Raw genomic sequence first — 11,838 nt, forward strand, 5'->3', positions numbered from 1 at the left:
AAAATAACGCAGGTGTTTGATATTTTATTATTTTTGTAATTAAATGTTATACTTTTTTATGACATACATGCATCTAATAAGGGAAAAATGATAGTGCTTATAATTTAATAAATTATAATTTTATTTTAAAACACATAATTGTAGATGCAGGAATTGAGGAGAGAGAGATACGCTTGATTTGTTTGGTTCAGAATAAATAACATTAAAATTGTCAGAAATACATTTGTCATAAATTTAATATAATTTTTTGTTATATTCTTTTTTTATTTTAGGAGAATTTATGGTCATTTTTAAATTGAATATGAGAGTTGCTTGATTTGAATATCTCCATTCCACTCAAAGAATAATTTGTGTACATATTTACTCTTTTTTTTTTCCTTCTCTTACTAATGTCTTAAATTTTTAATGCAGCAGTTGATATAAATTTTTGACAAGAAAAATACATATATAAAAGACAAATTCTTAAATAAAGTAGGCGCATCACATTATTTATAATTTATCACATTTCAAGTCATTTAAATAAAATTTTATGTAATATTATTTTAATTAATTTTATTCTGATAACAAAATGAATATTTACTTTCTCACATTTTCTATAGAGTATCATCAATGTTAAAGTTAATTTATATTTAATATCACTTGAATATCGTGTTTTATTATACAAGCAATAAATAAAATGACACACCTCATTTATTTAAAAAAATTTTATACAAGAAATTGCAAAAGTTGTAAGAAATTAGTGTAATAACGAGTAGATGTGCAAATTTGGGTGGGCTAGGAGAGTCCAGGCTCAACTCAAACAGGCCCAAATCCAAATATATTTAATTTTAAAGTTTAAATAATCAAGTTCAGCTCGAATTTTTTTGAATTTTGAGTGGCTCGAATATTTGAATTTTATATTTAAAATTATTTTTATTAAATTTTGTTACTTTAAAATTAATTATTTTATTTTATAAAAAATATAAATATGTATTTTTTGGATATTCAAATGATGTATATGACCCAAACACATGGTATTTTAGTGTAAAATAACGTAAAAATGTTAGAGTTAATTAATATTTATTATATATTATATTTTTTAAAATGTTATATTTTTTATTTGGGTATTTGAAGAAGCTCTTACTCTATGGGCCTTAGCCCAAACATAAAAAAAGTCATATTTTTCTTAAGCTAGTCTTAAGTTTTTTCAAGCGAATTTAAGTTAGCTCGAATTACCAATTTTAATAATAAGTAATGACTAACCAGTGAAAAGGTGCATTGCAAATAAGATATTTTCTCTATTTAAAAATGTAGAATATTTTTATCCAAATTTCACTCTTAATAAAAGCAGGTATTTATCTTTCAACTAATCAATTTTTTATATTTACTTTTATTTAATAGGGTTTTATTTTAAAATAAATATAGAGTGATTCATTCAGGATATTTTTTTTAAAAAATAATGATTTCATTTTAAAAAATTAAAAATATTTTATATTTTTTAATATTTAACACTTTAAAAATATTTTATATTTTTTCACCGGAAGTAGTAGGATGCATGACCTCTACTAATATCTAGCAAATTAATTTATTTAATCACATGTGCTGGCGGTGAAGAACCTTTGTCAGAGAAAAAAAAAATGTCAAGGAAAAGAGCGGGCAGATCCTAAAGTCCTTATCTGTAGCTGTCGGACAAGCAAATCCAATTTAATAATCTATTTTACCTTATCTAGCGCAAGCTGTAAGAAATAATAATCGCCAAATGCATCTTATCTGTTGAACGTAAATCCGACGGTCATGGCTTGTTATTACAGTTCCTGTTGGATATATTGATTTCAAAATCCAACGGCTCAGATACCTTTGACTGTGATGTAAGAAGGTGGGGACTGCCAATTTGCCATTTAGAAGCGACTCGAGTCTCGAGAGGTGGCTGGCATTTCCGCTCCCTGGTTTGGCGCTCTCATCCTCATCTCGCAGTTCGGTCTTGAAGTTCGCTCTTGCTGTCCTGGTTTGAGCTTTCGGGAAGTTCCCGGTGTCTGCTTTATCTCTGGTTGACATCTGATTTTGTGTCTGCAACTCTGCTAGGGTTTTACTTTAGCTGCGATCTCTCCTCTAGCCGCTTCTTTTCCAATCGCGGCGTTTGGATTTTCAGTGCTTCTTCTACTGATTTTCTTTTCTAGGAATCATTTTGAGTAATATTTGGAGATTGGAACAAGGGCTCTGAGCTTCCTTGGACGCGGCACATTTTTCAGTTAGCGACCGGTAATTGTCCTTCTGGGGATTGGGTTCGTTTAGATTTGAGTTCTGTGGTCTTTCTGATTTTCTACGGCTGGCTTATAATTCCTTCATTGCTGGAAATTGTTCTACTAGTTCTAAGTGGAAGAATTATATTTGGGACTTAAGGATCGCTGGAAAGGACTAGCGTTTATCTGAAAACCTAGTATTTCTTAATGTTCAGTTTCACTCCATATTAGATTACAATAATTTTGATGCCAACCGTCTGTTGTATAATTTTACGCCCAAACTTGAAGAGCCTGATGCTTGAAAATCACCTTAATTTCCTTTCCTCTTTTAGTAAGTGTTCATTATATTATTGCGGGGTTTCAAGATATTATTAATAATAATATACTAAAAATTAAATTTTCTTTTCCGGGAATTTCTCAACAGTCAAGTTATTTCACCCCCCTTAAGTTATTTCTGGGACAAGCAGTAGCGGTGTTCATATTTCCATGATTGGTATTGGACGTTAATCTGAAGGCGACAGTCCCTGTCTAATGGTATAGTGGTTGAAATCTTGTGCATGACGATGGCAAAGAGTAGTAGGTACTCTGAAGGTTATTGTGGCAATGCAGTAGCGCCAGCTGGTGATCAGAGGGGTCTGGTAGCTCAGGACAAATTGACACTGAAATAACTGTTTCAGAGGACTCAAGCGTTCCCACTAGGAAATGTATTAGTTTAAATTCAAGCCACCGTGACCCCTTTGGTGTTCCCATGCAAGTTCTCCCCTTGTCTAAATTATCACCATTTGAAAGAAAAGATTTGGTACGTAGGTTGAGATCAGAGCTTGAACAGATTCGTCTACTCCAGAAAAAAGGTGAACTACAAAGAACAAATACTATTACATTGTCATCCTCTAGTGATATTCTTAGCTGTAATAACGGACAAAATGGACCCAGAATAGTGAACAATAAAAAACCATCTGTGTCCAATTCTGTATCAGGGAAGAAATTGAATCCAGCTGGTAACAAGTCGCGGGCATGGAACCGAGCCTCTACTGGGAAGTTTGCGTCTGCAGCACAGACTTGTTCGCCAAACACTGCAAATGCTATGCTGATGAAACAGTGTGAGGCATTGTTGAAACGTTTGATGAATCATCAGTATGCTTGGGTTTTCAACACCCCTGTAGATGTTGTGAAGTTGAATCTTCCAGATTATTTCACCATAATTAAGCATCCTATGGATTTGGGAACAGTAAAAGGCAAGATAACATCGGGAGCTTACTCAAGTCCATTGGAATTTGTTGCCGATGTAAGGACTACATTTTCAAATGCAATGACTTATAATCCCCCTGGAAATGATGTCCATATCATGGCTGACACCCTTAGTAAATATTTTGAAGTGAGATGGAAAGCAATTGAGAAGAAACTACCTAGAACTGATCCTCTTCCATTGCCAGAAAAATCAGACACTCTTGGAGCAGTGGAAACTGCTAGACCAATGCCTCCATCGAAGAAGAGGAAAATCACTTCATTGCCACTGAGTTCAGATGTGAGGCCACCTGCTAAGCGGATTATGACAGATGAAGAGAAGAACAGCTTAGGCAGAGAATTGGAGTCTTTGCTGGGAGAATTGCCTGTACATATCATTGATTTCTTGAAAGAAAAAAGTTTGAACGGCAGAGATTGTGGAGAGGAAGAGATTGAGATTGATATTGATGATCTGAGTGATGATACTTTGTTTACACTACGGAAGCTTTTGGATGACTATTTGCAAGAGAAGCAAAAGGATATTTCTAAAGCTGAACCATGTGAAATAGAGGTATTCAACCTCCCACATGACTCTTTGGCCCAAAATAAAAATAAAAATAATAATAATAATAACAACCTCCCACATGACTCCTTAGAAATTGTTTGTATGGCACTTTGTCTGATCTCACTTACATTTATCTAAATCTATTGTTGCAGCTGTTAAATGATTCTGGACCTAGCAATTCGTCATTGCAGCCTTTCAAAGGTTATACAAAGTGTCCGAATGTGTGGGCAAGTGCGTGTACTCTAAATTGGCTTTTCATTTAATTATTTTCTTCTTGTAGGTAATGACCTAGCTGATGAGGACGTAGAAATTGGTGGCAATGAGCCCCCTGTATCAAGTTGTCCACCTGAGGGGAGTGAAAAGGATAGAACACATGGAATTAATCAACGTTTGAGTCCAGGAAGCTCCGGTGGTTAGTGACTATTGACGCTTCTGTGATGCTTTTTTGTGCTATATGATTATGATACTTTCTAATGCACGTGATGTGGCTAAAATGACTTTATATGTGATAGTACTTAATACCTATTTGATGTGGCTAATATGTAGGCATTTATAGGATACAGGTGGGACATAAGGTGGGAAAAGAGACCTTTTTGAAATAAAGTTTTCATGTACAATTTACTTTATGAATTTATTCTAAATATTAATATTAAACTATCCTATTGGTTTTGAGCTACTTAATATTATGCTCTTTTTTATCTTGCTCAGCATTTTGGTTTTATTTTGTTCTTTGATTAATGAGATTTTGTGTTTTCCCGCACTCTCTTGAGGTTTCACTGTGGATATTGAATCTTTGATATGTAATGATTTTTGGATGTTAGCCTTGATAATATCTGAATTTAAATTGCGATTGGGATTTGAATGTAAACATGTTTTCTCTATTAACTTCTTGAATTATGTCTCCGAATCCGTATATCTTAAAAAAAGTTATCAATAGGACTGTTTTTCAATTTATGTCTATGTTCAAGTAGCAGAGGGGGAGTTTGTTTTAGAGGAAAGTTAGAGATTTATTTTTAGTTCTGCGTTTCTTTAATTGTGTCAACAATCAGCTTTTGTTGAGGATTTAGCTCTGCAGGTTAAATTTCCAACTACTTAAATCTTAGCAAGGGGAAGTAGCCTTAATTCTTAGTTTGCTAGGACTTCTGTCATTAAAAGTTCTAGGGGAGGATGGCAATTAATAGATGTTCCTGAGCCAAGTATTTGTGTCTTTTTTTCCCCACTGATATGTGAAATGTGTTGAGCATTTCTAAAAATGATCTTTTTCATTTTCTTTTCAATTAGACAGTATGTAATAGATAAAATGTTGAAGAGATTGCAATTTTAAAGGATGGCTTATTGCTTCCGTCATTTTAACAAGATTTGTGGCTTTTATCTCTGTCTTCATTTTCCTTCCCCCCCCCCCCCCAATTTAATATATCTTAGTAGGAAATGCATACAAAAGGAGGACTTAAATACATCCATGTTTAGCATTTTAGAACTAGTTTCGCACATAAACTTCCCTTGCTTGTTCGTTTTGCTGAGTTATAGTGTTATGGTATCTTGTGAAAATTAATCAGTGAAGATAATTGTTCCACAGTATTGTGTCTTCTATAAGGAATTGAGATATTTAACACATGGCATGAAAATGAAAGATGAAAATAAAATAGGGAGGCTTTTGGAACTTTAAGGAGGAGTGAGAGGTGGCATCCTCTTCGAGGACTCTGTCTGAGATGCGTTATGTGCATTGCTGTGCCATTTATGCCTTAATTTTAATGAAACTAGAGTAAAAAGAAAAAAAAAGAAACTCAGAAGTTATCATACAGTTCAAGTTATATTAACCCTTGATATTAAACTCCGAATTCTTTTGAGGGAGTTTTGCAAACTTAGAAGCAATTTTTCCAATGCTTGAGCTAAAAAAGGCATGATTTGGAATTGGTTTTCCGGTGATAGTTTTTTACAATAAGCTTAAATGATATTAGTTGGATCAATAAGACAGTTAATTGAAAGCAAACTTATTGTAGGATTTATCTTGAACCATTTCTGATTCCGGAATGTTTTAAATCAAAAATTGGTACTCAATAGATTTGAATGATTACCTACACAATATTCTAAGATTAACTTGACTTTATCTAATTATCCAATTTTTGGAGTTTGTCCAACACCCCTTAATATATGAAACAACAGTCAAGTGGTGTTTCTAATTTTACAATTGTGATTTCTATCTAATAGACATTTTTCATTTTCTTTATATTGTTAACTTTGATTCTGTATTTTTTAAAATGATGAGTATTGGTGTGTATTTATATATTTCAGTCTGAGTCCATGTTCTAATTGTACTCATCGAATGTGAAAAGTCTCAAGCATCTGTTCTGTAACACTTGTTCTAGAGGATAAATTTTGTAAGATCTGACAACACCACCTAAGAGGAAGGGTGGATTGGGTGTTTAGCAAATTTTCAACTTTTAAAAGATTTTTTACAACGCTGAGCTTGATTAACAATGGAAGCAAGAAGTTTGTTAAAATAAGTTTGGTTAAACTTCTAAGGAATCAATTGTAAAGGTTTCAACAAACAATAAATGAAATAGATTTAAATGTCCTTTTGAAGAATTGATTGAAGAGCTTTGACAAGAATGAATAGATACTCAAAACAAGGAAATTGGAAATACTTGTCAAAACAAAGTATTTTGAAATGCAAGGTGAAACAATGATAAATTCGAAGTGCATAAAATGGAGAGATAAGAGTAGAGAGATTGCACAAATCAATTTATTCTTGTTCAATCCATCCACTTGGTTTATATTTAGTCCTCAGAAACCCTATGAGATTTTCTTCACGAAATATTGCAAGTTTAAATTAGGTACTTGTGAATCATTACAATTCCTCACTTAAGGACAGCAAGCACTTGACAACTCTCTGAACTCAATTCAAGGGAACTCTTCCCTTAATTCTCTCAAGAATGATACAAGAGTGATTCCTAATAATTTCTCCCTTTAAGAGATGGTAGGAATGATTGAAGTTCACTTAGATAAACTTTCTCAAAGAATAAGTATCGCAATTATGCCTTCAAACCAGAAATACCAGAGCTTTTTCAAAAATTTATGCAAAGATGATAGAGAACAATTAATGCATCATTGATTCATTACCTACTCACTTAAATGAGATTCTATTTATAGTGTGAGCATGATTATAGCCATTTGGGACCTCAACTAGCTGTTTAGAGATGTTGCCTAGCGTATGTAGAAGTAGAAATTGAGAAAAAAATACTTTATTTGCGAAACTCATTGAATACATATTAGAACACTAAAACATGCATGTTTTAGGTTCATCCTTGCATAGATGAGTAGTATAGAAAGGCTTTAGGAAAGCTTGGTCTAGTATACACATGGAGGCTCACTGAAAACTTGCATGTTTTAAGAAGGTAGAAACACAAGCTTCTTTGGAGTACTGAAATGTGTGGAGGCTATTAGGATCGCATGAGAAATACATGCAAGAAGTGAAAGACCTTTTGAACACTTTGAAAAACATATGATTGAGATTAAGATGAAATAAATTAGTTCAAGTATTCAAGGCTTAGACTTAGGCAAACTTGAGTGTAATGAGGCTGAGTAGGCTCAAGAACTCAAGTTGAACAGTTAGGCTAATACTCATGATGATGAGAACTTAAACTTTTGAGGATAAGAAGTTAAGAACCTTTGTTGATACTGTCATTCTTAAACTCACGTGTTTTAAGTGCTCAGAACCAAGCCCCTTTCTGGCACTCTAAAACTCACGAGCTTAACTTCTTAAGCTTGCGTGTTTGAATAAGGCAGAAACACCTTCTCTGGAGCTCTAAAACTTGTGTGTTTGATAATCACAAAATGAAAGGCATTTTGGAACTCTTAAACTCATAAGTATGTCTCTAAAACTTGGGAGTATGCCATGCAACACACAAAGAACAATCTAAGGTATTCACTCTGGAACACGTGTTTTGAATAGAACTCATGAGGATGAGGTGGTGAACATGAAATGTACTAGGATGTACAAGGATATTGTCCAAGTTTCAAAGCAATATGTATGAGAGCTTAAGACTTGTTTATCAAAATTTTTGTTACCATGTTATGAAAATGCAAGCTTTCTATTAAAACTAGTTTTTAACATAACAACTAAGAGAATAAAAAGAGTAAACTTATTTATATCAAGTCTTTTCTTGTTCTTACTCCTTTGCCCTCTTGGAATGGTGTTGACATTATTGATTATATAATTTGCACAAACAAAACCTTTTCTTGAGTTTTGTTATCATCAAAAAGTATTCAACAAATTTGGCTCTTCATGTTTTTCTCTATGGCCACTTTATGCTGTTGTTTAGTTGTATGAAGCCCGATTAAATTATTAAATGTATTTTTCCCTTATTTCTATTATCTGATTGTTGGTGGTGATATCTGGATGTCCAAATTCAGATACAGGCTCTAGTAGTTCCTCTGATAGTGAAGCTGATGATGCTAAAGCAAGTCAAGCGAACGCATCAGAGGTATGAGTGGGAAATGGAAGTTGTTTATCTCTTATTATTGAATGTCAGCATTTTGGCCCTCTAATTCCCAATGCTGTTTTCTTTTGGGTTCTCTTTGATGATTTTGTGGCAACTTTCACTGCAATTATTTATCTTTGTTCTTCTCCAGGTACCAGAAAATTTGGGGTCTGGACCTCAGTTGGATGAAAAGACCGGGGTTGTTGATACTCTGGAGAGACAACGTGAGTGATTGTTCTTGGCCTGGCCTGCTTGTTTGTCAACTATTTTTTGGTTAAACTATTACTGTTACCATGGAAAATGAATTATGATCAGCTTGCGTGGAGTGTCCAGTACACTCTAATTATTTGACCTTCCTGTGGTGTATGCTTTGTTTTTCTCTTGTGGTGAATTTTATAATTTGTCTTCTGGATTCCTGCTACTAGGCAACGATTCAAACTTAGCATAGACCTTATGGAAATGGCCTGTTGAATTGATGTTGTTTGAAGGCTCTTTCTTTTTTTGGTCAATTGTTTACTCTTCTTGATTACTACAAAGTAGAAGATTGTAGAAACATGTTCTGTTGCTATAGATTCTTGTTGAAACTTTTAGGTTCAAGTTTTGGACTTCTGTTAAATTTTTATTCTTATTTCTTAACGCTGATTGTTTCTTTTAAAATTCAATGTCCTGACTGAAAAATATGATGTCAATATTGTTGTATCAAATGTTAGAATGTAGATATATAAACTACACGCAAGAGAGGAATGGGCACTGTACTGTCAACATTATTGACAAAAAAAAAAAGTTATAGAAGTTAGGATATAACTCATATATGAAGTTAAGAGCCACTTTCAACTCAAACTGAAGCTATTGAGTGAAGGAATGCGAGTGGTTTATGTTTACTCGCTACTACACTCTTCACATTAAATAAAGCCATCGAACAGTATTTTTGGGTGAATGATATATATATTAAGAGATTGTTGTTGATAGAGCACAATAACATCAAGGGATCCATGTAACTAGTCTCATTAAGTGGGATAGAGTTTGTTGTTGCTGCAGACTCTTTCACACTGGAGTCTATTGGGCCTGTGGTGTGGAAATAGGACACCCTCTACAAAGTTGGATCTTCTTCATCTGAAATTTCACCTCTTTGTCTTCATTCCAATTTATAGCCGTTGGATTGATTTGAATGGTTACTGTGTTCTTTTCCTCATAAATCAAGGGGATGCAACATCTATTTCCTTTTCAGTTTATGTGGATTACAAATCTATAAAAATTAGAATGGAGACAGAGGGGATTTCAAGTGGAGAGGATCTGAATTTCCCCATATGCTTTATACTGTCATTTCATAATAATTATGAAGAGAGGAGTAGGGCAAAGATTAATATCTTAGCCACTAGTTCATGAAGACTCGATACTTTTGCAAAGGTTGCTTCATTTCAAAAGCTTAAGTGTGTAAAAGCACAGGCTCGTAATCTTGTGCGTGAAACTTATTTTATTGAGAGAATTGAAGGTGACAAGGACCAAACAAGAAGCCTGTGCTTTGTTATGTTCTTATAAAGATGTTGTCTTTGGAAGCACTTGCAAAGCTAATAAGGTGGCATAGAAAAGACAAACGTCTTAGTTACTGCATCTGCATAATTATGACTCTGTTGTTGCATGGTTATAATTTGGGCTATGGCAGTAATGATTTACTATCACTAGCCTTGAGGCCCCTTGCCTATTGTTCTAAATAATTCTATTTGTATTTGCAAGCTGGCTCTATATTCTTTTACAATCAAGATTCTCGGCTATCACACTGGCTTGAATTATTGATCTCTATATATTACAGAATCGCTAAGTAGGTTGGATCAACTTGAAGATAATCCTCAGCAAAAGCAAAGTTCTTTCGACTCAGACTGCTGTCAAGACGGTAAAAGAATATATCCAAGTCCCGGCCATTTATGTTTATATCAAATGCCTACTAATTAGCTTTTGAAAATGTTGTAGGGGACAGCGGTCCAAATGAGAGACAGGTCTCTCCAGGAAAACTCTATCGAGCTGCTCTATTGAAGAATCGGTTTGCTGATACCATCTTGAAAGCCCGAGAAAAAACTCTGGCACAGGTACAATTCAAAATCTGGGCTCCTTAAACTGTTGAACTTATGGCTGATCGGAAAAAAAAAAAAAAGTGCTAAACTACGCTGCATGTAATCTGGCTGACATCAGGGTGAGAAGGGGGATCCTGAGAAATTGCGCCAGGAAAGGGAAAAACTCGAGATGGAGCGTCAGAAAGGTGAATTGGATGTGATATTAATATGCTTTTTTTTTTTTTTAAGGATTACTTCGCCAGTTTAGGCTGTTCGACTTCATATATTAACAAGCCTATCTCCTGACTTAACTTCGATTATCATGGGAGCAGAAAAGGCCCGATTACAAGCAGAAGCAAAGGCTGCTGAAGATGCTCGAAAACAGGCAGAGGCAGAAGCTGCTGCAGAAGCCAGAAGAAAGAGGGAGCTTGAGAGAGAAGCTGCACGCCAAGCATTGCTACAGGTAAATGATCAGCGGATAAGTTGCTGGTACATATGTCCATCCTTTATCTCTGGATTTTATTCTAGCATATATTGGCACCCCTGCAGATTGAGAAGACTGTTGAAATCAATGAGAATTCACGCTTTCTTGAAGACTTGGAAATGCTCAGAGCTGCGCCGGCTGAGCAATTACCTAGCTCTGTAGATGAGACTAGTCCTGATCACTCACAGGACGGCTTGGGTAGTTTCAAGTTTGCGGGCGGAAATCCCTTGGAACAACTAGGATTGTATATGAAAGTGGATGATGAAGACGACGACGGAGAGCCTCCTAGCGTTCCAAATCCTGTAAATGATGTGGAAGAGGGAGAGATTGATTAAATTATGCTGAACTTGTAATCGTGAAAGAATGTAACAGCATGTTGTCCTAAGAAAGAATATTGGTAAACTAAACTTATCCTAGTCCCAGGCAACCTCTTGAACTATTTAGTTCTTATGATTAATCCATCACAAAAGGGACGAAGCATCTTTTCTTGTGGTAGCATTCAGCCTCTAGGAGACACGACACGATATCGAGTTTCAGCTTCTCAAGACTACGAAAGGGCCGGTGTGATCAGAAACGGGGGTACTTTTTGGCCCCTTCCCATCAGGATGGCAGCTTGCATTAGCTTACTTTTGTGATAGTGGCCTTAACATCTCTTCGTCTAGTCAAATCTGTACAAAATATAGTCCTTTAGATTTTCATGATTATGGACGACTGATAGTAGAAGTAGCTCCATGCATCGTTTCCTCGATATGCTGTGTGCCTGTATTTGTAACTTGTTTGTTGTATTATTGGTACAATTTTGATAGTTTCAGTTTCA

The 11,838-nt window shown here is 34.7% G+C and overlaps 1 protein-coding gene across 2 annotated transcripts; it reads left to right on the plus strand.

Moving 5' to 3' along the window:
- Positions 1-1,885: 1,885 nt before the first annotated feature.
- LOC129312392 (transcription factor GTE8-like) lies at positions 1,886-11,838 on the plus strand. 2 transcript variants are annotated; one of them, XM_054954984.1, is made up of 11 exons: positions 1,886-3,070; positions 3,197-4,014; positions 4,161-4,209; positions 4,289-4,420; positions 8,422-8,492; positions 8,641-8,713; positions 10,300-10,380; positions 10,458-10,573; positions 10,677-10,743; positions 10,870-11,000; positions 11,087-11,838. In XM_054954984.1, the coding sequence occupies exons 1-11, from the start codon at positions 2,968-2,970 to the stop codon at positions 11,354-11,356; spliced, it is 1,911 nt and encodes a 636-aa protein (XP_054810959.1). In that variant the 5' UTR covers positions 1,886-2,967; the 3' UTR covers positions 11,357-11,838. The 2 variants fall into 2 exon arrangements, with proteins under 2 accessions (XP_054810959.1, XP_054810951.1); XM_054954976.1 differs by having other exon boundaries at positions 1,886-2,238; positions 2,644-4,014.

The sequence above is a fragment of the Prosopis cineraria genome, unplaced genomic scaffold, assembly GCF_029017545.1.
Source record: "Prosopis cineraria cultivar Desert tree isolate PC_DT_omini unplaced genomic scaffold, ASM2901754v1 PC1, whole genome shotgun sequence".
Taxonomy (NCBI): Eukaryota; Viridiplantae; Streptophyta; class Magnoliopsida; order Fabales; family Fabaceae; genus Prosopis; species Prosopis cineraria.

Coding starts and splice junctions, on each gene's coding strand:
- LOC129312392 (XM_054954976.1), top strand. CDS start 2,968: ATGCAAGTTCTCCCCTTGTCTAAATTATCACCATTTGAAAGAAAAGAT. Junction 8,493..8,640: donor GTCAAGCGAACGCATCAGAG/GTATGAGTGGGA, acceptor GTTCTTCTCCAG/GTACCAGAAAATTTGGGGTC. Junction 11,001..11,086: donor CACGCCAAGCATTGCTACAG/GTAAATGATCAG, acceptor GCACCCCTGCAG/ATTGAGAAGACTGTTGAAAT.